General features: G+C 53.4%; 1 protein-coding gene across 11 annotated transcripts in view; it reads left to right on the forward strand.

The window, feature by feature from the left end:
* EVI5L (ecotropic viral integration site 5 like) overlaps nt 1-25,961 on the forward strand; it is a 59,934-nt gene that overhangs the window by 3,682 nt on the left and 30,291 nt on the right. For all 11 annotated transcript variants that reach the window (XM_064402096.1, XM_064402098.1, XM_064402094.1 and 8 more), the window contains exons 2-7: nt 2,497-2,659; nt 5,539-5,728; nt 14,676-14,900; nt 17,136-17,210; nt 19,457-19,582; nt 22,047-22,190. In XM_064402096.1, coding sequence (XP_064258166.1) covers nt 2,511-2,659; nt 5,539-5,728; nt 14,676-14,900; nt 17,136-17,210; nt 19,457-19,582; nt 22,047-22,190 — 909 coding nt within the window. In that variant the 5' untranslated portion in view covers nt 2,497-2,510. The remainder of the gene's footprint in view (nt 1-2,496; nt 2,660-5,538; nt 5,729-14,675; nt 14,901-17,135; nt 17,211-19,456; nt 19,583-22,046; nt 22,191-25,961) is intronic.

Raw genomic sequence — 25,961 nt, forward strand, 5'->3', positions numbered from 1 at the left:
GAATTTTGATGATCAATGTGAATTTTTGGGGACGAAGTGCAGGATTTTGGGGCAGAAATGTGGGATTTTAAGGCTGAAGCAGAGCATTTTGGGGCGGCAGTGTGAATTTTTGATGCTGCCATGTGGGTTTTACACGGAAATATGAATTCCTAGTGCCAAAATGTGAATTTTTGATGCTGCAATGTGAATTTTTAATGCCGAACTGTGAATTTTTACTGCTGAACTGTGAATTTTTAGTGCTAAAATGTGACTTTTTGATGATACAATGTGACTTTTGATGCCAAAATGTGAATTTTTAATGCCGAACTGTGAATTTTTAATGCCAAAATGTGACTTTTTGATGCCAACCATGACTTTTGATGCCAACTGTGAATTTTTGATGATACAATGTGAATTTTTAGTGCCCAAATGTGACTTTTGGTGCCAAAATGTGAATTTTTAATGCTGAGCTGTGAATTTTGATGATACAATGTGACCTTTTGATGCCAAAATGTGAATTTCTCATGCTGAACTGTGGATTTTTGATGCTGCAACGTGAATTTTGATGCTAAACTCTGAATTTTTAGTACCAAAATGTGAATTTTTAGTGCCAAACTGTGAATTTTTAATGGTACAATGTGAGTTTTTAATGCCAAAATGTGACTTTTGATGCCAAACTGTGACTTTTTGATGATACAATGTGACTTTTTAGTGCCCAAATGTGAATTTCTAATGCCGAACTGTGAATTTTTAGTGCCAAAATGTGACTTTTTGATGATACAATGTGACTTTTTAGTGCCAAAATGGGAATTTTGATGCCAAAATGTGAATTTTTAGTGCCAAACTGTGACTTTTGATGCCAACCGTGACTTTTGATGCCAACTGTGAATTTCTGATGCTGAACTGTGAACTTTTAGTGCCAAAATGTGAATTTTTAATGCTAAAATGTGAATTTTTACTGCTGAAATGTGAATTTTTGATGCTGCCATGTGAATTTTGATGCTGAAATGTGAATTTCTGATCCTGAATGTGAATTTTTGATGATACAATGTGAATTTTTAGTGCCAAAATGGGAATTTTGATGCCAAAATGTGAATTTTTAGTGCCAAACTGTGACTTTTGATGCCAACTGTGAATTTCTGATGCTGAACTGTGAACTTTTAGTGCCCAAATGTGACTTTTTGATGCGGAACTGTGAATTTTTAGTGCCTAAATGTGAATTTTTATGCCAAACTGTGACTTTTTAGTGCCCAAATGTGGCTTTTGATGCCAAAATGTGAATTTTTGATGCTTCCATGTGAATTTCTGATGCTGAACTGTGAATTTTTAGTGCTAAAATGTGACTTTTTGATGCTGCCATGTGACTTTTTAGTGCCAAAATGGGAATTTTTAATGCTGAACTGTGACTTTTTGATGATACAATGTGAATTTCTGATGCTGAACTGTGAATTTTTAGTACCAAAATGTGAATTTTTAATGCTAAAATGTGAATTTTTACTGCCGAAATGTGAATTTTTGATGCTGAAATGTGAATTTCTGATCCTGAATGTGAATTTTTGATGATACAATGTGAGTTTTTGATGCCAAAATGTGAATTTTTAGTGCCCAACTGTGACTTTTTGATGCCAACTGTGAATTTTGATGCCAACTGTGAATTTTTGATGATACAGTGTGAACTTTTAGTGCCAAAATGTGAATTTTGGGGCTGCAATGTAACTTTTGATGCCAAAATATGAATTTTGGGGCAGAAATCTGGGATTTTAAGGCTGAAGCAGCGGATTTTGGGGCTGCCATGGGAATTTTGATGCCAAAATGTGAATTTTTAATGATACAATGGGACTTTTGATGCCAAAATGTGAATTTTTAGTGCCCAAATGTGACTTTTGATGCCAACTGTGAATTTCTGATGCTGAACTGTGACTTTTTAGTGCCAAAATGTGACTTTTGATGCTGAAATGTGAATTTTGGTGCTGAAATGTGAATTTTTAGTGCCAAAATGTGACTTTTTGATGCCAACTGTGACTTTTTGATGCCAACTGTGAATTTTTGATGATACAGTGTGAACTTTTAGTGCCAAAATGTGAATTTTGGGGCTGCAATGTAACTTTTGATGCCAAAATGTGAATTTTGGGGCAGAAATCTGGGATTTTAAGGCTGAAGCAGCGGATTTTGGGGCTGCCATGGGAATTTTGATGCCAAAATGTGAATTTTTAATGCTAAAATGTGACTTTTGATGCCAAAATGTGAATTTTTAGTGCCAAACTGTGACTTTTTGATGCCAAACTGTGACTTTTGATGCCAACTGTGAATTTTTAATGCTAAAATGTGACTTTTTAGTGCTAAAATGTGAATTTTTAATGCCAAACTGTGAATTTTTAATGCTAAAATGTGAATTTTTGATGCCGAACTGTGAATTTTTAATGCTAAAATGTGATTTTTAATGCCGAACTGTGAATTTTTAATGCCAAAATGTGGATTTTCATGCCAAACCGTGACTTTGTTGCTCGTGCCCCCCAGGTGAGCCCCCGGCCATGGCGGCGCTGGGCAGCCCCGAGGCCGCCCCGGGGGGGCCCCTGGGGGGGTCCCTTGGGGGGTCCCCGGGGGGGTCCCCGGGGGCCGAGCCCGACGCGCTGAGCCCCGACGAGCTGCAGCTGCTGGCCAAGCTGGAGGAGCAGAACCGGTGAGCAGATGTTGGTTTTGGGGTTTATTCACTTTATTTCGGCTAAAACTGGGGTTCAAATCCATTTCCTGGGCGTGTGGGGCAATATCTTAAATTTTGGGGGGAATAGCTCCATTTTTGGGAGGAATATTTCCATTTTTGGAGTGGTTTTGGGGAGAATATTTCCATTTTTGGGGTTATTTTAGGAGGAATATTTCCATTTTTGGGGAAAATATCTCCATTTTTGGGGCAATATCTCCATTTTTGGGGTGCTGCAGCTGCTGGCCAAGCTGGAGGAGCAGAACCGGTGAGCAGAGAGCATTTCTGGGGTTTATTCACTTTATTTGGGATAAAATTGGGGATAAAATTGGGTTTTCATGGGTTTGGGGCAATATCTTCAATTTTGGGGGAAATACCTCCATTTTTGGAGTGGTTTTGGGAGGAATATTTCCATTTTCGGGAGGAATATCTCCATCTTTGGGGTGTTCTCTCCATTTTTGGGGTGTTCTCTCCATTTTGGGTGTTATATCTCCATTTTTGGGGTGCTGCAGCTGCTGGCCAAGCTGGAGGAGCAGAACCGGTGAGCAGAGAGCGGTTTGGGGTTTAGTGGGGATAAAAGTGGGGTTCAAATTGGGTTTGTTGGGTTTGGGGCAATATCTTCAATTTTGGGGAGAATACCTCAATTTTTAGGAGGAATATTTCCATTTTTTGAGTGGTTTTGGGAGGAATATTTCCATTTTGGGGGAAAATATCTCTGGTTTTGGGAGCAATATTTCCATTTTTTGGGAGAATATTTCATTTTTTGGGAGCAATATTTCCATTTTTGGGGCAATATCTCCATTTTGGGGGTATTCCCTCCCTTTTTGGGGCAATATCTGCATTTTTGGGGGTGCTGCAAGTGCTGGCCAAGCTGGAGGAGCAGAACCGGTGATCAGAGAGCATTTTGGGGTTTATTCCTTTTATTGGGGATAAAATTGGGGTTCAAATCCATTTCCTGCGCGTGTGGGGGAATATCTTAAATTTTGGGGGCAATATCTCCATTTTTGGGCTCATTTTTGGGGAAATATCTCCATTTTTGGAGTGGTTTTGGGAGGAATATCTCCATTTTTGGGAGGAATATCTCCATTTTTGAATTATTCTCTCCATTTTGGGTGGAATATCTCCATTTTTGGGGCAATATCTCCATTTTTGGGGCAATATCTCCATTTTTGGGGCAATATCTCCATCTTTGGGGTATTCTCTCCATTTTGGGTGTTATATCTCCATTTTTGGGGTGCTGCAGCTGCTGGCCAAGCTGGAGGAGCAGAACCGGTGAGCAGATGTTGGTTTTGGGGTTTACTGGGGATAAAAGTGGGGTTCAAATTGGGTTTTCAAGGGTTTGGGGCAATATCTTCAATTTTGGGGGAAATATCTCCATTTTTGGGGTCATTTTGGGTGGAATATCTGCATTTTTGGAGTGGTTTTGGGAGGAATATTTCCATTTTTCAGGAGAATATTTCCCTTTTTGGGGAAAATATCTCCATTTTTGGGGTACTCTCTCCATTTTTGGTGGAAAATCTCCATTTTTGGGGAGAATGTCTGCGTTGTTGGAGTTCTGGCTCGCTCCCACCTGCCCTGGGCACATTTTGGGTCACTTTTGGGTCACTTTTGGATCCAGTTTTCTCTGGATCAGTTCTGGGTGAGTTTTGGGTCAGTTCTGGGCCAGTTCTGGGTGAGTTTTGGGTCAGTTCTTGTTGAGTTTTGGATCACTTTGGGTGAGTTTTGGGTCAGTTCTGGGTCAGTTCTTGTTGAGTTTTGGATCACTTTGGGTCATTTTGGGTGTGTTCTGGATCAGTTCTGGGTGAGTTTTGGATCATTTTGGGTGAGTTCTGGGTCATTTTGGGTGAGTTTTGGGTCATTTTGGGTCAGTTCTGGGTGAGTTTTGGGTCAGTCCTGGTTGAGTTCTGGATCATTTTGGGTCACTTTGGGTGAGTTCTGGGCCAGTTCTGGATCAGTTCTTGTTGAGTTTTGGATCATTTTGGGTCATTTTGGGTGAGTTCTGGGTGAGTTTTGGATAATTTTGGGTCACTTTGGGTGAGTTTTGGGTCAATTCTGGGTAAGTTTTGGGTCATTTTGGGTGAGTTCTGGGCCAGTTCTGGATCAGTTCTTGTTGAGTTTTGGATCATTTTGGGTCATTTTGGGTGAGTTCTGGGTGAGTTTTGGATAATTTTGGGTCACTTTGGGTGAGTTTTGGGTCAATTCTGGGTAAGTTTTGGGTCATTTTGGGTGAGTTTTGGGTCATTTTGGGTGAGTTTTGGGTCAGTTCTGGGTGAGTTTTGGATCAATTCTGGGTAAGTTTTGGGTTATTTTGGGTGAGTTTTGGATCATTTTGGGTCATTTTGGGTGAGTTCTGGATCAGTTCTGGGCCAGTTCTGGATCAGTTCTGGGTGAGTTTTGGGTCATTTTGGGTGAGTTCTGGGCCAGTTCTGGGTGAGTTCTGGGCCAGTTCTGGGTGAGTTTTGGATCATTTTGGGTCATTTTGGGTGAGTTTTGGGCCAGTTCTGGGTCATTTCTGGGTGAGTTCTGGATCATTTTGGGTCATTTTGGGCGAGTTTTGGATCATTTTGGGTCATTTTGGGTGAGTTCTGGGTGAGTTTTGGGTCAGTTCTTGTTGAGTTTTGGGTCATTTTGGATCACTTTGGGTGAGTTTTGGGTCATTTTGGGTCGTTTTGGGTGTGTTCTGGATCAGTTCTGGGCCAGTTCTGGATCAGTTCTGGGTGAGTTTTGGGTCATTTTGGGCGAGTTTTGGGTCACTTTGGGTGAGTTCTGGGCCAGTTCTGGGCACCTTCGGCTCAGTTCTTGTTGAGTTTTGGGTCATTTTGTGTCCTTTTGGGTGATTTTGGGCTCTCTCACCCGCCCAGGCTGCTGGAGGCCGACTCCAAGTCGCTGCGCTCGGTGAACGGCTCGCGGCGCAACAGCGGCTCCTCGCTGGTGTCCAGCTCCTCGGCCTCGTCCAACCTCGGCCACCTGGAGGAGGACACCTGGATCCTCTGGGGCCGCATCGTCAACGAGTGGGACGAGTGGAGGAAGAAGAAGGAGAAGCTGCTCAAGGTGGGGGGTGGAATTGTCCCAATTCCTTGGGTTTTTGTGTCAGTTTGTCCAAATTATTGGGTTTTGGGGTGGGTTGGTCTAATGGGAGGAGTTTTGGGGTGGATTTGTCCATTTCTTTGTGTTTTGGGGTGAAATTCTCCCAGTTTGTTGGGTTTTGAGGTGGAATTGCCCAGTTTGTTCTGTTTTGGGGCTGATTTGATCACCTGGACACGTTTTGGGATGGATTTCTCCAATTTGTCCAGTTTTGGGTGGATTTGTCCAATTTGTTCAATTTTGGGCTGGATTTGTCCAGGAGCAGGACACGGCTTGGGTCCTGCCTTGACCCCCCCACCTTCTGACCACCTTTGGGGTCACCCTGACCCCACTGACCCACTGTCCCACTGACCCACTGTCCCACTGTCCCACTGACCCACTGTCCCACTGTCCCACTGACCCCACTGACCCACTGTCCCACTGACCCACTGTCCCACTGTCCCACTGACCCCACTGTCCCACTGTCCCACTGACCCCACTGTCCCACTGTCCCACTCACCCCACTGACCCCACTGTCCCCACTGACCCCACTCACCCCACTGTCCCACTGTCCCACTGTCCCACTGTCCCACTGACCCCACTGTCCCACTGTCCCACTGTCCCACTGTCCCACTGTCCCCACTGTCCCACTGTCCCACTGACCCCACTGTCCCCACTGTCCCACTGTCCCCACTGTCCCACTGTCCCACTGACCCCACTGACCCCACTGACCCCACTGTCCCACTGTCCCACTGACCCCACTGACCCCACTGTCCCACTCACCCCACTGACCCCACTGTCCCCACTGACCCCACTCACCCCACTGTCCCACTGTCCCACTGTCCCACTGTCCCACTGACCCCACTGACCCCACTGACCCCACTGTCCCACTGTCCCACTGACCCCACTGACCCCACTGACCCCACTGTCCCACTGACCCCACTGTCCCACTGACCCCACTGACCCCACTGTCCCCACTGTCCCACTGTCCCACTGTCCCCACTGTCCCACTGTCCCCACTGTCCCCACTGACCCCACTGACCCCACTGACCCCACTGTCCCACTGACCCCACTGACCCCACTGACCCCACTGTCCCACTGACCCCACTGACCCCACTGACCCCACTGACCCACTGACCCCACTCACCCCACTGTCCCCTCTGACCCCACTGTCCCACTGTCCCACTGTCCCACTGACCCCACTGTCCCACTGACCCCACTGACCCCACTGACCCCACTGACCCCACTGACCCCACTGTCCCACTGTCCCACTGTCCCACTGACCCCACTGTCCCACTGTCCCACTGACCCCACTGACCCCACTGACCCCACTGTCCCACTGTCCCCACTGTCCCACTGACCCCACTGACCCCACTGTCCCACTGTCCCCACTGTCCCACTGACCCCACTGACCCCACTGTCCCCACTGACCCCACTGTCCCACTGACCCCACTGTCCCACTGACCCCACTGACCCCACTGTCCCACTGTCCCACTGTCCCACTGTCCCACTGTCCCACTGTCCCCACTGTCCCACTGACCCCACTGTCCCACTGACCCCACTGACCCCACTGTCCCACTGTCCCCACTGTCCCACTGTCCCACTGTCCCACTGTCCCCACTGTCCCACTGTCCCACTGTCCCACTGTCCCACTGTCCCACTGACCCCACTGACCCCACTGACCCCACTGTCCCACTGACCCCACTGACCCCACTGTCCCACTGACCCCACTCACCCCACTGTCCCCTCTGACCCCACTGTCCCACTGTCCCACTGACCCCACTGTCCCACTGTCCCACTGTCCCACTGACCCCACTGACCCCACTGACCCCACTGACCCCACTGACCCCACTGACCCACTGACCCCACTGTCCCACTGTCCCACTGACCCCACTGTCCCACTGACCCCACTGTCCCCACTGACCCCACTGTCCCACTGACCCCACTGACCCCACTGACCCCACTGTCCCACTGACCCCACTGACCCCACTGTCCCCACTGTCCCACTGTCCCCACTGTCCCACTGTCCCCACTGACCCCACTGTCCCACTGACCCCACTGACCCCACTGACCCCACTGTCCCACTGACCCCACTGACCCCACTGTCCCACTGTCCCCACTGACCCCACTGTCCCACTGACCCCACTGACCCCACTGACCCCACTGTCCCACTGACCCCACTGACCCCACTGTCCCACTGTCCCACTGACCCCACTGTCCCACTGTCCCACTGTCCCCACTGACCCCACTGACCCCACTGACCCCACTGTCCCACTGACCCCACTGACCCCACTGTCCCACTGTCCCACTGACCCCACTGTCCCACTGACCCCACTGACCCCACTGACCCCACTGTCCCACTGACCCCACTGTCCCACTGTCCCACTGTCCCACTGTCCCACTGACCCCTCTGACCCCACTGTCCCACTGTCCCACTGACCCCACTGACCCCACTGTCCCCACTGACCCCACTGTCCCACTGACCCCACTGACCCCACTGTCCCACTGACCCCTCTGACCCCACTGTCCCACTGACCCCACTGACCCCACTGTCCCACTGTCCCACTGTCCCACTGTCCCACTGTCCCCACTGACCCCACTGTCCCCACTGACCCCACTGTCCCACTGACCCCTCTGACCCCACTGTCCCACTGACCCCACTGTCCCCACTGACCCCACTGACCCCACTGTCCCACTGTCCCACTGTCCCCACTGACCCCACTCACCCCACTGTCCCCACTGTCCCACTGACCCCACTGACCCCACTGACCCCACTGACCCCACTGTCCCACTGACCCCACTGTCCCACTGACCCCGCTCACCCCACTGACCCCACTGACCCCACTGTCCCACTGACCCCACTGACCCCACTGACCCCACTGTCCCACTGTCCCCACTGACCCCACTGTCCCACTGTCCCCACTGACCCCACTGACCCCACTGTCCCACTGACCCCACTGACCCCACTGACCCCACTGTCCCACTGACCCCCACTGACCCCACTGACCCCACTGACCCCACAGTCCCACTGACCCCACTGTCCCACTGACCCCCACTGACCCCACTGACCCCACTGTCCCACTGACCCCACTGACCCCACTGACCCCCACTGTCCCACTGTCCCCACTGACCCCACTGTCCCACTGACCCCACTGACCCCACTGTCCCACTGACCCCACTGTCCCCACTGTCCCCACTGACCCCACTGACCCCACTGTCCCCACTGTCCCCACTGACCCCACTGACCCCACTGTCCCCACTCACCCCACTGTCCCACTGACCCCACTGTCCCACTGACCCCACTGACCCCACTGACCCCACTGTCCCACTGTCCCACTGACCCCACTGACCCCACTGACCCCACTGTCCCACTGACCCCACTGTCCCACTGACCCCACTGACCCCACTGTCCCACTGTCCCACTGACCCCACTGTCCCACTCACCCCTCTGACCCCACTGTCCCACTGACCCCACTCACCCCACTGTCCCCTCTGACCCCACTGTCCCACTGACCCCACTGACCCCACTGACCCCACTGTCCCACTGACCCCACTGACCCCACTGACCCCACTGTCCCACTGTCCCCTCTGACCCCACTGTCCCACTGACCCCACTGTCCCCACTGTCCCCACTGACCCCACTGTCCCCACTGACCCCGCTCACCCCTCTGACCCCACTGTCCCACTGTCCCCACTGACCCCACTGTCCCACTGACCCCACTGACCCCACTGACCCCACTGTCCCACTGACCCCACTGTCCCACTGTCCCCACTGACCCCACTGTCCCACTGACCCCACTGACCCCACTGACCCCACTGTCCCCACTGACCCCACTGTCCCACTGTCCCACTGACCCCACTGACCCCACTGACCCCACTGACCCCACTGTCCCACTGACCCCACTCACCCCACTGTCCCACTGACCCCACTGACCCCACTGACCCCACTGACCCCACTGTCCCCACTGACCCCACTGTCCCACTGACCCCACTGACCCCACTGACCCCACTGACCCCACTGACCCCACTGTCCCACTGACCCCACTGACCCCACTGACCCCACTGACCCCACTGACCCCACTGTCCCACTGACCCCACTCACCCCACTGTCCCCACTGACCCCACTGTCCCCACTGACCCCACTGTCCCACTGTCCCCACTGACCCCACTGTCCCACTGACCCCACTGACCCCACTGACCCCACTGTCCCACTGACCCCACTGACCCCACTGTCCCACTGTCCCACTGTCCCACTGTCCCACTGTCCCACTGTCCCCACTGTCCCACTGTCCCCACTGTCCCACTGTCCCCACTGTCCCACTGACCCCACTGTCCCACTGTCCCACTGTCCCACTGTCCCACTGTCCCACTGACCCCACTGACCCCACTGACCCCACTGTCCCACTGACCCCACTGTCCCACTGTCCCACTGACCCCACTGACCCCACTGTCCCACTGTCCCACTGTCCCCACTGACCCCACTGACCCCACTGACCCCACTGACCCCACTGTCCCACTGACCCCACTGTCCCCACTGACACCACTGACCCCACTGTCCCACTGACCCCACTGACCCCACTGTCCCACTCACCCCTCTGACCCCACTGTCCCACTGACCCCACTCACCCCACTGTCCCCTCTGACCCCACTGTCCCACTGTCCCACTGACCCCACTGTCCCACTGTCCCCACTGACCCCACTGACCCCACTGACCCCACTGACCCCACTGTCCCACTGTCCCCACTGACCCCAATGTCCCACTGTCCCACTGACCCCACTGTCCCACTGACCCCACTGTCCCCACTGACACCACTGACCCCACTGTCCCACTGTCCCACTGACCCCACTGACCCCACTGTCCCCACTGTCCCACTGTCCCCACTGTCCCACTGTCCCCACTGACCCCACTGTCCCACTGACCCCACTGACCCCACTGTCCCACTGTCCCACTGACCCCACTGACCCCACTGACCCCACTGACCCCACTGACCCACTCACCCCACTGACCCCACTGTCCCACTGTCCCACTGTCCCACTGACCCCACTGACCCCACTGACCCCACTGTCCCACTGACCCCACTGACCCCACTGTCCCACTGTCCCACTGTCCCACTGTCCCCACTGTCCCACTGTCCCACTGTCCCACTGTCCCCACTGTCCCACTGACCCCCACTGTCCCACTGTCCCACTGTCCCCACTGTCCCACTGTCCCACTGTCCCACTGTCCCCACTGTCCCACTGTCCCACTGTCCCACTGACCCCACTGACCCCACTGTCCCACTGACCCCACTGTCCCACTGACCCCACTGTCCCCACTGACCCCACTGTCCCACTGTCCCCACTGACCCCACTGACCCCACTGACCCCACTGACCCCACTGTCCCACTGTCCCCACTGACCCCAATGTCCCACTGTCCCACTGACCCCACTGTCCCACTGACCCCACTGTCCCCACTGACACCACTGACCCCACTGTCCCACTGTCCCACTGACCCCACTGACCCCACTGTCCCCACTGTCCCACTGTCCCCACTGTCCCACTGTCCCCACTGACCCCACTGTCCCACTGACCCCCACTGACCCCACTGTCCCACTGACCCCACTGACCCCACTGTCCCACTGTCCCACTGTCCCACTGTCCCCACTGTCCCACTGTCCCACTGTCCCACTGTCCCCACTGTCCCACTGACCCCACTGTCCCACTGTCCCACTGTCCCCACTGTCCCACTGTCCCACTGTCCCACTGTCCCCACTGTCCCACTGTCCCACTGTCCCACTGACCCCACTGACCCCACTGTCCCACTGACCCCACTGTCCCACTGACCCCACTGTCCCCACTGACCCCACTGTCCCACTGACCCCACTGACCCCACTGTCCCACTGTCCCACTGACCCCACTGACCCCACTGTCCCACTGTCCCCACTGTCCCACTGTCCCCACTGTCCCACTGTCCCCACTGACCCCACTGTCCCACTGACCCCACTGACCCCACTGACCCCACTGTCCCACTGACCCCACTGACCCCACTGTCCCACTGTCCCACTGTCCCACTGTCCCACGGTCCCACTGTCCCACTGTCCCCACTGTCCCACTGTCCCACTGTCCCACTGTCCCCACTGTCCCACTGACCCCACTGTCCCACTGACCCCACTGACCCCACTGTCCCACTGTCCCCACTGTCCCACTGACCCCACTGTCCCACTGACCCCACTGACCCCACTGACCCCACTGTCCCACTGACCCCACTGTCCCACTGTCCCACTGTCCCACTGTCCCACTGACCCCACTGTCCCACTGTCCCACTGACCCCTCTGACCCCACTGTCCCACTGACCCCACTGACCCCACTGTCCCCCACTGACCCCACTGTCCCACTGTCCCACTGTCCCCACTGACCCCACTCACCCCACTGTCCTCACTGTCCCACTGACCCCACTGACCCCACTGACCCCACTGACCCCACTGTCCCACTGACCCCACTGTCCCACTGACCCCGCTCACCCCACTGACCCCACTGACCCCACTGTCCCACTGACCCCACTGTCCACTGACCCCACTGACCCCACTGACCCCACTGTCCCACTGACCCCACTGACCCCACTGACCCACTGTCCCACTGTCCCCACTGACCCCACTGTCCCACTGACCCCACTGACCCCACTGTCCCACTGACCCCACTGTCCCCACTGTCCCCACTGACCCCACTGACCCCACTGTCCCCACTCACCCCACTGTCCCACTGACCCACTGACCCCACTGACCCCACTGTCCCCACTCACCCCACTGTCCCACTGTCCCACTGACCCCACTGTCCCACTGACCCCACTGTCCCACTGTCCCACTGACCCCACTGTCCCACTGTCCCACTGACCCCACTGACCCCACTGTCCCCACTGTCCCACTGTCCCCACTGTCCCACTGTCCCCACTGACCCCACTGTCCCACTGACCCCACTGACCCCACTGACCCCACTGTCCCACTGACCCCACTGACCCCACTGTCCCACTGTCCCACTGTCCCACTGTCCCACTGTCCCACTGTCCCCACTGTCCCACTGTCCCACTGTCCCACTGTCCCCACTGTCCCACTGACCCCACTGACCCCACTGTCCCACTGACCCCACTGTCCCACTGACCCCACTGACCCCACTGTCCCACTGTCCCCACTGTCCCACTGACCCCACTGTCCCACTGACCCCACTGACCCCACTGACCCCTCTGACCCCACTGTCCCACTGACCCCACTGTCCCCACTGACCCCACTGTCCCACTGTCCCACTGTCCCCACTGACCCCACTCACCCCACTGTCCTCACTGTCCCACTGACCCCACTGACCCCACTGACCCCACTGACCCCACTGTCCCACTGACCCCACTGTCCCACTGACCCCGCTCACCCCACTGACCCCACTGACCCCACTGTCCCACTGACCCCACTGTCCCACTGACCCCACTGACCCCACTGACCCCACTGTCCCACTGACCCCTCTGACCCCACTGTCCCACTGACCCCACTGTCCCCACTGACCCCACTGACCCCACTGTCCCACTGTCCCACTGACCCCACTGACCCCACTGTCCCCACTGACCCCACTGTCCCACTGTCCCACTGTCCCCACTGACCCCACTCACCCCACTGTCCCCACTGTCCCTCTGACCCCACTGTCCCACTGACCCCACTGTCCCCACTGACCCCACTGACCCCACTGACCCCACTGTCCCACTGACCCCACTGTCCCACTGACCCCACTGACCCCACTGACCCCACTGTCCCACTGACCCCACTGACCCCACTGACCCCACTGTCCCACTGTCCCCACTGTCCCCACTGACCCCACTGACCCCACTGACCCCACTGTCCCACTGTCCCCACTGTCCCCACTGACCCCACTGACCCCACTGTCCCACTGTCCCCACTGTCCCCACTGACCCCACTGTCCCACTGTCCCCACTGACCCCCACTGTCCTCCACTGACCCCACTGTCCCACTGACCCCACTGACCCCACTGACCCCACTGTCCCCACTCACCCCACTGTCCCACTGACCCCACTGACCCCACTGACCCCACTGTCCCCACTCACCCCCCACTGTCCCACTGTCCCACTGTCCCACTGACCCCACTGTCCCACTGTCCCACTGACCCCACTGACCCCACTGACCCCACTGTCCCCACTGTCCCCACTGACCCCACTGACCCCACTGTCCCCACTCACCCCACTGTCCCACTGACCCCACTGTCCCACTGACCCCACTGACCCCACTGACCCCACTGTCCCCACTGTCCCACTGACCCCACTGTCCCACTGACCCCACTGTCCCACTGTCCCACTGTCCCACTGACCCCACTGTCCCACTGACCCCACTGACCCCACTGACCCCACTGACCCCACTGTCCCACTGACCCCACTGACCCCACTGACCCCACTGACCCCACTGTCCCACTGTCCCCAGGAGCTGATCCAGAATGGGATCCCGCACCTTTTCCGCGCCATCGTGGTGCCCTGGAGCCGGGACAGTGGGATTTGGGGTTTGGGGTCACATTTGGGGTTTGGTGTCACCTTTGGGTGACATTTGGGGTCTGTGTCCCCCCAGGAGCTGATCCAGAAGGGCATCCCGCACCACTTCCGAGCCATCGTGTGGCAGCTGCTGTGCCCTGGGGCAGCAGATCTGGGGACAATGGCTTTGGGGTCCCATTTAGGATCACATTTAGGATTTGGGGTCACATTTAGGATCACATTTGGGGTCTCTCTGTCCCCAGGAGCTGATCCGGAAGGGCATCCCGCACCACTTCCGAGCCATCGTGTGGCAGCTGCTGTGCCCTGGGGCAGGGACAGGGTGATTTAGGATCACATTTAGGATTTGGGGTCACATTTAGGGTCACATTTATGATCCCATTTAGGATTTAGGATCACATTTGGGATTTCTGTCCCCCCAGGAGCTGATCCGGAAGGGCATCCCGCACCACTTCCGAGCCATCGTGTGGCAGCTGCTGTGCAGCGCGGCCGAGCTGCCGCTCAAGGCGCAGTACTCGGAGCTGCTGCGCAGGAGCTCGCCCTGCGAGCGCCTCATCCGCCGCGACATCGCCCGCACCTACCCCGAGCACGACTTCTTCAAGGGCCAGGACAGCCTGGGCCAGGAGGTGCTCTTCAACGTCATGAAGGTGACACTGGGGACACCGGGGACATGGATCTGGGGTGGCACTGGGACAGGGACAGGGCCAGGAGGTGCTCTTCAACGTCATGAAGGTGACAGTGGGGGACACCTGGGGACACCGGGGACACCGGGGACACCTGGGGACACCGGGGACACCGGGGACACTGCCAGGGGTGGCACTGGGACACTGGGACAGGGACAGGGCCAGGAGGTGCTCCTCAACGTCATGAAGGTGACAGTGGGGACACCTGGGGACACCTGGGACACCTGGGACAGGGATCAGGGGTGGGACAGGGCCAGGAGGTGCTCTTCAACGTCATGAAGGTGACACTGGGGGACACCTGGGGACATGGATCTGGGGTGGCACTGGGACAGTGGGACAGGGCCAGGAGGTGCTCTTCAACGTCATGAAGGTGACACTGGGGACACCGGGGACACCGGGGACACCTGGGACACCTGGGGACACCTGGGACACCTGGGACACCTGGGGACACCTGGGGACACCTGGGACACCTGGGGACACCTGGGACACTGCCAGGGGTGGCACTGGGACACTGGGACAGGGACAGGGCCAGGAGGTGCTCTTCAACGTCATGAAGGTGACACTGGGGACACCTGGGACACCTGGGACACCTGGGGACACCTGGGGACACCTGGGGACACCTGGGACACCTGAGACACTGCCAGGGGTGGCACTGGGACAGTGGGACAGGGCCAGGAGGTGCTCTTCTACGTCATGAAGGTGACAGTGGGGACACCTGGGGACACCTGGGACACTGCCAGGGGTGGGACAGGGCCAGGAGGTGCTCTTCAACGTCATGAAGGTGACACTGGGGACACCTGGGACACCTGGGGACACCTGGGGACACCTGGGACACCTGGGACAGGGATCAGGGGTGGGACAAGGCCAGGAGGTGCTCTTCAACGTCATGAAGGTGACACTGGGGACACCTGGGGACACCTGGGACACCTGGGACACCTGGGACACCTGGGCACACCTGGGGACACCTGGGACAGGGATCAGGGGTGGGACAAGGCCAGGAGGTGCTCTTCAACGTCATGAAGGTGACACTGGGGACACCTGGGGACACCTGGGACACCTGGGGACACCTGGGACACCTGGGACACCTGGGACACCTGGGCACACCTGGGGACACCTGGGACAGGGATCAGGGGTGGGACAAGGCCAGGAGGTGCTCTTCAACGTCATGAAGGTGACACTGGGGACACCTGGGACACCTGGGGACACCTGGGACACCTGGGACACTGCCAGGGGTGACACTGGGGACACCGGGGACACCTGGGACACCGGGGACACCTGGGACACCTGGGGACACCTGGGGACACCTGGGACACCTGGGACACCTGGGACACCTGGGGACACCTGGGGACACCTGGGACAGGGATCTGGGGTGGCACTGGGACAGGGACAGGGCCAGGAGGTGCTCTTCAACGTCATGAAGGTGACACTGGGGACACCTGGGACACCTGGGGACACCTGGGGACACCTGGGACACTGCCAGGGGTGGCACTGGGGTGGGACAGGGCCAGGTGGTGCTCCTCAACGTCATGAAGGTGACAGTGGGGACACCTGGGGACACCTGGGACACCTGGGGACACCTGGGACAGGGATCTGGGGTGGCACTGGGACAGGGACAGGGCCAGGAGGTGCTCTTCAACGTCATGAAGGTGACAGTGGGGACACCTGGGGACACCTGGGACACTGCCAGGGGTGGGACAGGGCCAGGAGGTGCTCTTCAACATCATGAAGGTGACACTGGGGACACCTGGGGACACCGGGGACACCTGGGACACTGCCAGGGGTGGGACAGGAGACGTTCAACGTCATGAAGGTGACACTCTGGGGACACAAGGACAGGAGGGGCTGCTGGGTGTCCCGTGGGTGACATGGGTGCCACGGGGACAGGAGGTGCTGCTGGGTGTCCCCATGGGTGTCCCCTGGGTGTCCCGTGGGTGTCCCATGGGTGTCCCGTGGGTGACATGGGTGCCACGGGGACAGGAGGTGCTGCTGGGTGTCCCATGGGTGTCCCCTGGGTGTCCCGTGGGTGTCCCATGGGTGTCCCGTGGGTGACATGGGTGCCACGGGGACAGGAGGTGCTGCTGGGTGTCCCATGGGTGTCCCGTGGGTGTCCCGTGGGTGTCCCGTGGGTGACACTGGGACCGGAGGTGGGGCTGGGTGTCCCGTGGGTGCCACGGGTGACACCCATGGGTGCCTCCCCAGGCCTACTCCCTGGTGGATCGCGAGGTTGGGTATTGCCAGGGCAGCGCCTTCATCGTGGGACTGCTGCTCATGCAGGTGGGAATGGGGGGGGTTTTTTGGGAATTCTGGGGGGTTTTGGGAATTCTGGGGGGTTTTTGGGAATTCTGGGGGCTTTTTTTGGGAATTCTGGGGGTTGTTTCGGGAATTCTGGGGGGTTTTGGGAATCCCAGCATTCTGAGAAATTCAGAATTCCCAAAAGCTTCTGGGAATTTCAGAACTTTGATGGGAATTGTGGGGTTTTTTTTAGGAATTCTGGGGGTTTTATTGGGAATTCTGAGGGGTTTTTGGGAATTCTGGGGTTTTTTTGGGAATTCTGAGGTTTTTTGGGGGGAATTCTGGGGGGTTTTTTGGGAATTCTGGCTTTTTTGGGGAATTCTGGCGGTTTTTTTGGGAATTCTGAGGTTTTTTTGGGAATTCTGGGCGGTTTTTTGGGAATTCCGGGGTTTTTGGGAATTCTGGGGGTTTTTTGTGGGAATTCCGGGGTTTTTTTTTGGGAATTCTGGGGTTTTTTTGGGAATTCTGAGGGGTTTTTTGGGAATTCTGGGGTTTTTTTTTGGGAATTCTGGGGGTTTGTTTGGGAATTCCGGGGATTTTGATGGGAATTCCAGGGGTTTGGTGGAAATTCTGGTTTTTTTGGGGAATTCTGGGGGTTTTTTCCAGGAATTTCAGGGATTTGATGGGAATTCTGGGCTTTTTCTGGGAATTCTGGGGTTTTGATGCCAATTCCTGGGATTTTGATGGGAATTCCCAGGGTTTTTGGGAATTCTGGGCTTTTCCTGCCCCAGATGCCAGAGGAGGAGGCGTTCAGCATTCCATGGGAATTCCAGGGATTTTGACAGGAATTCCATCAGTTCCATGGGAATTACAGGTTTTTGCTGGGAATTCCATGGATTTTGATGGGAATTCCCAGATTTTTTTGGGAAATCTGGGCTTTTCCCACCACAGATGCTGGAGGAGGAGGCGTGCAGCGTTTGGTTGGAATTCTGAGGTTTCGCTGGGAATTTCGTGTTTTTTTTCTGAGAATTCCATGGATTTTGACAGGAATTCCCTCAGTTCCATGGGAATTACAGGTTTTTTTACTGGGAATTCCAGGATTTTGCTGGGAATTCCTGAGTTTTTGATGGGAATTCCCAGGTTTTTTGGGAACCCCGGTGTTTTTTTCCCCCCCAGATGCCGGAGCAGGAGGCGTTCAGCGTTTGATGGGAATTCCGGGATTTTGACAGGAATTCCGTCAGTTCCGTGGGAATTATGGGGATTTTTTACTGGGAATTCCAGGATTTTGACAGGAATTCCAGGGATTCTGATGGGAATTCCCGGATTTTTAGGCAATCCAGGTCTTTTCCTCACCCAGATGTCAGAGGAGGAGGCGTTCAGCGTTTGGTTGGAATTCTGAGGTTTTGCTGGGAATTTCGTGGGTTTTTTTCTGAGAATTCCATGGATTTTGACAGGAATTCCCTCAGTTCCATGGGAATTTCGTGGGTTTTTTTTTGGGAATTCCGTGGATTTTTCTGGGAATTCCATGGATTCTGACGGGAATTCCCTTTTTTTTTTGCACCCCCGGTGTTTCCCCCCCGCAGATGCCCGAGGAGGAGGCGTTCAGCGTTTGATGGGAATTCCTGGGATTTTGATGGGAATTCCCTCAGTTCCATGGGAATTCCAGGGATTCTGATGGGAATTTGGGGATGTTGATGGGAATTCTGGGGATTTTGATGGGAATTCCCTTTTTTTTGGACCCCCGGTGTTTTTCCCCCCCAGATGCCGGAGGAGGAGGCCTTCAGTGTTTGGTTTGAATTCTGAGGTTTTGATGGGAATTGCGTGTTTTTTTCTGGGAATTCAGTGGATTTTTCTGGGAATTCCGGGTATTTTCCTGGGAATTCCATGGATTTTGCTGGGAATTCCAGGGATTCTTTTGGGAATTCCCTTTTTTTTTTGGGAATCCCGGTGTTTTTCCCCCCCAGATGCCGGGGGAGGAGGCGTTCAGATTTTGGTGTGCATTCTGAGGTTTTGATGGGAATTTCGCGGGTTTTTCGCTGGGAATTCCATGGGTTTTGCTGGGAATTCCGTGGATTCTTTTGGGAATTTCCTTTTTTTTGGGACCCCCGGTGCTGTTTTTCCCCCCAGATTCCCGAGGAGGAGGCGTTCAGTGTTTGGTGTGAATTCTGAGGTTTTGATGGGAATTTCGCGGGTTTTTCGCTGGGAATTCCATTAATTTTGCTGGGAATTCCGTGGATTCTTTTGGGAATTCCCTTTTTTTTTGGACCCCCGGTGCTGTTTCCCCCCAGATGCCCGAGGAGGAGGCGTTCAGCGTCTTCGTGCGCCTCATGCAGGAGTACCGCCTGCGCGAGCTCTTCAAGCCCAGCATGGCCGAGCTGGGGCTCTGCATCTACCAGTTCGAGTTCCTGCTGCAGGTGGGACAGGGACATCCCACATTCCCACTTCTGTCCCCACGGCCAGATCCTCAATTCCTGGTTTTCTCCAGCCCTGAATTCCCATTTGTGTCCAACCCCAAATTCCCACTATTGTCCCCTCGTCCAGATCCCGAATTCCCATTTTTGTCCAACCCCAAAATCTCATTTTTATCCAGCCCCAAATTCCCATTTTTGTCCAACCCCGAATTCCCATTTTTGTCCCACCCCGAATTCCCATTTTTGTCCCCAAATCCAACCCCGGATTCCCATTTTTGTCCAGCCCTGAATTCCCATTTTTGTCTGACCCCAAATTCCCACTTCTGTCCCCTCGTCCAGATCCTGAATTCCCGTTTTTGTCCAACCCCAAATTCCCACTTTTGTCCAACCCCAAATTCCCACTTCTGTCCCCATGTCCAGATCCTGAATTCCTGTTTTTGTCCAGCCCTGAAACCTCATTTTTGTCCAGCCCCAAATTCCCATTTTTGTCCAGTTCCAAATTCCCATTTTTGTCCAAACCCAAATTCACATTTTTCTCCCCAAATTCCCGGTGTCGTCTCACCCCAAATTCCCGTTTTTCTCTCCACATCCAACACCAAATTCCCATTTTTGTCCAACCCCAAATTCCCACTTTTGTCCCTGAGTTCCCATTTTTGTCCAGCCCTGAATTCCCATTTTTGTCCAACCCCAAATTCCCACTTTTGTCCCCGAGTTCCCATTTTTATCCAACCCCAAAATCTCATTTTTATCCAGCCCCAAAATCCCATTTTTGTCCAACCCCAAATTCCCATTTTTGTCCAACCCCAAATTCCCATTTTTGTCCAACCCTGAACTCCCACTTTTGTCCAACCCCAAATTCCCATTTTTGTCCAGCCCCAAAATCCCATTTTTGTCCCCAAATCCAACCCCGGATTCCCATTTTTGTCCAGCCCTGAATTCCCATTTTTGTCCAACCCCAAATTCCCATTTTTGTCCAACCCCAAATTCCCATTTTTGTCTAACCCCAAATTCCCACTTTTGTCCCCTCGTCCAGATCCCGAATTCCCATTTTTGTCCAGCCCCAAATTCCCATTTTTATCCAACCCCAAAATCTCATTTTTATCCAACCCCAAAATCTCATTTTTGTTCAACCCCAAATTCCCATTTTTATCCAGCCCCAAATTCCCATTTTTGTCCAACCCTAAAATCCCGTTTTTGTCCCCGAATCCAACCCCGGATTCCCATTTTTGTCCAACCCCAAATTCCCACTTTTGTCCAACCCCAAATTCCCATTTTTGTCCCCTCGTCCAGATCCCGAGTTCCCATTTTTGTCCAACCCTGAATTCCCATTTTTTTTTGACCCCAAATTCCCATTTTTGTCCCTGAATCCAACATCAAATTCCGGTTTTTGTCCAATATCAAATTCCAGTTTTTGTCCAACCCCAAAATCCTGTTTTTGTCCCTGAATCCGACACCATTTTTGTCTGACCCCAAATTCCCATTTTTGTCCCTGAATCCGACATTGAATTCCTGTTTTTTCTGACCCCAAATTCCCATTTTTGTCTGACCCCAAATCCCGGTTTTGTCCCTGAATCCGACCCCAAATTCCTGTTTTTGTCTCACCCCAAATTCCCGTTTTTTCCAACCCCAAATTCCCGTTGTTGTCTCACCCCAAATTCCCATTTTTCTCCCCAAATCCAACCCCAAATTCCCATTTTTGTCCAACCCCAAATTCCCATGCTTTTTCTCCCCAAATTCCCAGTTTTATCTCACCCCGAATTCCCATTTTTCTCCCCAAACCCAACCCCAAATTCCCATTTTTGTCCGACCCCAAATTCCCCTTTTTCCCCCTCAAATCCAACCCCGAATTCACGTTTTTTCCAACCCCAAATTCCCATGTTTTTTCTCCCCAAACCCAACGCCGAGTTCCCGTTTTTTCTGACCCCAAACTCCCGTTTTTCTCCCCAAATTCCCATTTTTCTCTGACCCCAAATTCCCATTTTTCTCTGACCCCAAATTCCCATTTTTCCCTGACCCCAAACTCCCGTTTTTCTCCCCAAATTCCCGTGTTTCCCTGACCCCAAACTCCCGTTTTTCCCTGACCCCAAATTCCCGTTTTTCCCTGACCCCAAACTCCCGTTTTTCCCTGACCCCAAATCCCGTGTTTCCCTGACCCCAAGCTCCCGTTTTTCTCCCCAAATTCCCGTGTTTCCCTGACCCCAAATTCCCGTTTTTCCCTGACCCCAAACTCCCGTTTTTCTCCCCAAATCCAACCCCAAACTCCCGTTTTTTCTCCCCAAACTCCCGTGTTTCCCTGACCCCAAACTCCCGTTTTTCTCCCCAAATTCCCATTTTTCTGACCCCAAACTCCCATTTTTCCCTGACCCCAAACTCCCGTTTTCCTCCCCAAATCCAACCCCAAACTCCCGTTTTTCTCCCCAAATCCAACCCCAAACTCCCGTTTTTCCCCCGACCCCGCTGTCCGCAGGAGCAGCTGCCGGAGCTGAACGTGCACTTCCGCTCGCAGAGCTTCCTCACCTCCATGTACGCCTCGTCCTGGTTCCTCACGCTCTTCCTCACCACCTTCCCCCTGCCCGTGGCCACGCGCGTCTTCGACATCTTCATGTACGAGGTACCCAAAATCGGCCCCTTCCGCCCCAAAATCGGGGTTGGGGGGGAAAAATCCCTGAAAAATGGGTTTGGGGTGGAACCAAATCCCACAAAAATGGGTTGGGTTTGAGTAAATTCCTCAAAAACGAGTTTGGGGTGGATCAAACTCCTCAAGAATGGGTTTGAGGTGGATCAAATCTTCAAAAATGGGTTTGAGTTTGACTAAATCCCCCAAAAATGGGTTTGGGGTGGATCAAACTCTGCAAGAATGTGTTTGGGGTGAATCAAGTCTTCAAAAATGGTTTTGGGTTTGACCAAATCCCCCAAAAATGGGTTTGGGTTTGACCAAATCCCACAAAAATGGGTTTGGGGTGGATCAAATCCTTCAAAAATGGGTTTGGGTTCGACCAAGTCCCTCAGAATTTGGGGTGGTTCCTCAGCCTGTTCCTCAGCACCTTCCCCCTGCCCGTGGCCACGCGCGTCTTCGACATCTTCATGTACGAGGTACCCCAAAATCGGCCCCTTCCGCCCCAAAATCGGGGTTGGGGGGAAAGAAATCCCTCAAAAATGGGTTTGGGGTGGAACCAAATCCCTCAAGAATGGGTTCAGTTTGTCCAAATCCTTCAAAAATGGGTTTGGGGTGGTTCAAACACCTCAAGAACGGGTTTGAGGTGGATCAAGTCTTCAAAAATGGGTTTGGGTTTGACCAAATCCCCCAAAAATGGGTTTGGGTTTGACCAAATCCCTCAAAAACAAGTTTGGGGTGGATCAAATCCTTCAAAAATGGGTTTGGGTTTGATGAAATCCCTCAGAATTCGGGGTAGTTCCTCATGCTGTTCCTCAGCACCTTCCCCCTGCCCGTGGCCACGCGCATCTTCGACATCTTCGTGTACGAGGTACCCCAAAATTGGCCCCTTCCGCCCCAAAATTGGGGTTGGGGGCAAAGAAATCCCTCAGAAATGGGTTGGGTTTGAGTAAATCCCGCAAAAATGAGTTGGGTTTGACCAAGTCTCTCAAAAACGAGTTTGGGGTGGATCAAACTCTCAAGAATGGGTTTGGTTTGATGAAGTCCCTCAAAAATGAGTTGGAGATGGATCAAAGTCCTCAAAAATTGATGTGAGGTGGACGAAATCCCTCAAGAATGGGTTGGGTTTGACGAAATGCTTCAAAACTGGATTGGGTTTGAGTAAATCCCACAAAAATGGGTTTGGTTTGACCAAATCCCTCAAAGATGGGTTGAGTTTGACCAAATTCCTCCAGAATGGGTTTGGTTTGACCAAATCCTTCAAAAATGGGTTTGGGGTGGTTCAAAGTCCTCAGGAACGGGTTTGAGGTGGATCAAGTCTTCAAAAATGGGTTTGGGTTTGACCAAATCCCTCAAAAACAAGTTTGGGGTGGATCAAATCCTTCAAAAATGGGTTTGGGTTCAACCAAGTCCCTCAGAATTTGGGGTGGTTCCTCAGCCTGTTCCTCAGCACCTTCCCCCTGCCCGTGGCCACGCGCGTCTTCGACATCTTCATGTACGAGGTACCCAAAATCGGCCCCTTCCGCCCCAAAATCGGGGTTGGGGGGAAAGAAATCCCTCAAAAATGGGTTTGGGGTGGAACCAAATCCCACAAGAATGGGTTGGGTTTGAGTAAATTCCTCAAAAACGAGTTTGGGGTGGATCAAACTCCTCAAGAATGGGTTTGAGGTGGATCAAATCTTCAAAAATGGGTTTGAGTTTGACTAAATCCCCCAAAAATGGGTTTGGGGTGGATCAAACTCTGCAAGAATGTGTTTGGGGTGAATCAAGTCTTCAAAAATGGTTTTGGGTTTGACCAAATCCCCCAAAAATGGGTTTGGGTTTGACCAAATCCCACAAAAATGGGTTTGGGTTTGACCAAATCCCACAAAAATGGGTTTGGGGTGGATCAAACTTCTCAAGAACGGGTTTGAGGTGGATCAAATCTTCAAAAATGGGTTTGGGTTTGAGTAAATCCCTCAAGAATGGGTTGGGTTTGATGAAGTCCCTCAAAAATGAGTTGAGGATGGATCAAAGTCCTCAAAAATTTATGTGAGGTGGATGAAATCCCACAAAAATGGGTTTGGATTTGAGTTAATCCCTCAAAAAAGGGTTGGGTTTGACCAAGTCCCTCAAAAACTGGTTTGGGGTGGATCAAAGTCCTCAAAAAATGGGTTGGGTTTGACCAAATCCTTCAAAAATGGGTTTCGGATGGATCAAATCCTTCAAAAATGGGTTGGGTTTGATGAAGTCCCTCAAAAAGTTTGGGATGGATCAAATCCTTTAGAAAGGAGTTTGGTTTCACCAAGTCCCTCAAAAATGAGTTGGGGATGGATCAAAGTCCTCAAAAATTCATGTGAGGTGGACCAAATCCCTCAAGAATGGGTTGGGTTTGACCAAATCCCTCAAAAACAAGTTTGGGGTGGATCAAACTCCTCAAGAATGGGTTGGGTTTGACCAAATTCCTCCAAATTTGGGGTGTGAACCAAATCCCTCAGAATTCAGGGTGGTTCCTCACCCCGTTCCTCAGCACCTTCCCCCTGCCCGTGGCCACGCGCGTCTTCGACATCTTCATGTACGAGGTACCCAAAATCGGCCCCTTCCGCCCCAAAATCGGGGGTGGGGGGAATAAAATCCCTCAGAAATGGGTTTGGGGTGGATCAAGTCCCTCAAAAATTGGTTTGGGTTTGACTAAATCACTCTGAAATGGGTTGGGTTGGATGATGTCCATCAACAATGGTTTTGAGGTGGAACCAAATCCCTCATAAATTGGTTTGGTTTGACCAAATCCTTCAAAAATGGGTTTGGGGTGGTTCAAACTCTTCAAGAACGGGTTTGAGGTGGATCAAGTCTTCAAAAATGGGTTTGGGTTTGACCAAATTCCTTCAAATTTGGGGTGGTTCCTCAGCGCCTTCCCCCTGCCCGTGGCCACGCGCGTCTTCGACATCTTCATGTACGAGGTACCCAAAATTGGTTGGGGATGGTTCACCCCTTCCACCCCAAAATTTGGTTTGATGATGTCCCTCAATTATGGGTTTGGGATTGAGCAAATTCCTCAAATCAAGTTTGGGGTGGATCAAACTCCTCAAAATTGGGTTTGAGTTTGGCCAAAATCCCGTTTTTATCTGACCCCAAATTCCAATTTTTCTCCCCAAGTCCAACGCCGAGTTCCCGTTTTTTCTGACCCCAAATTCCCATTTTTTTCTGACCCCAAATTCCCATTTTTATCTGACCCCAAATTCCCATTTTTATCTTACCCTGAATTCCCATTTTTCTCCCCAAACCCGACCCAGAGTTCCCATTTTTATCCATCCCCAAATTCCTGTTTTTCTCCAATCCAACCCCAAATGATGAGGGACATCATCAAACCCAATCCTCAAAAATGGGTTGGGTTGGATGATGTCCCTCAAGATTGGGTTTGGGGTGGATGAAACTCCTCAAAAAATGGGTTGGGTTTGACCAAATCCTTCAAAAATGGGTTTGGGTTTGACCAAATCCCTCAAGAATGGGTTGGGTTTGACCAAGTCTCTCAAAAACGAGTTTGGGGTGGATCAAACTTCTCAAGAACGGGTTTGAGGTGGATCAAGTCTTCAAAAGTGGGTTTGGGTTTGACCAAATCCCCCAAAAATGGGTTTGGGGTGGATCAAACTCTTCAAGAATGTGTTTGGGGTGGATCAAGTCCCTCAAAAATGGGTTTGGGTTTGACCAAATCACTCAAAAATGGGTTGGGTTGGATGATGTCCCTCAAAAATGGGTTTGGGGTGGATGAAACTCCTCAAAAAACGAGTT

The sequence above is a fragment of the Passer domesticus genome, chromosome 34 (genome assembly GCF_036417665.1).
Source record: "Passer domesticus isolate bPasDom1 chromosome 34, bPasDom1.hap1, whole genome shotgun sequence".
Taxonomy (NCBI): Eukaryota; Metazoa; Chordata; class Aves; order Passeriformes; family Passeridae; genus Passer; species Passer domesticus.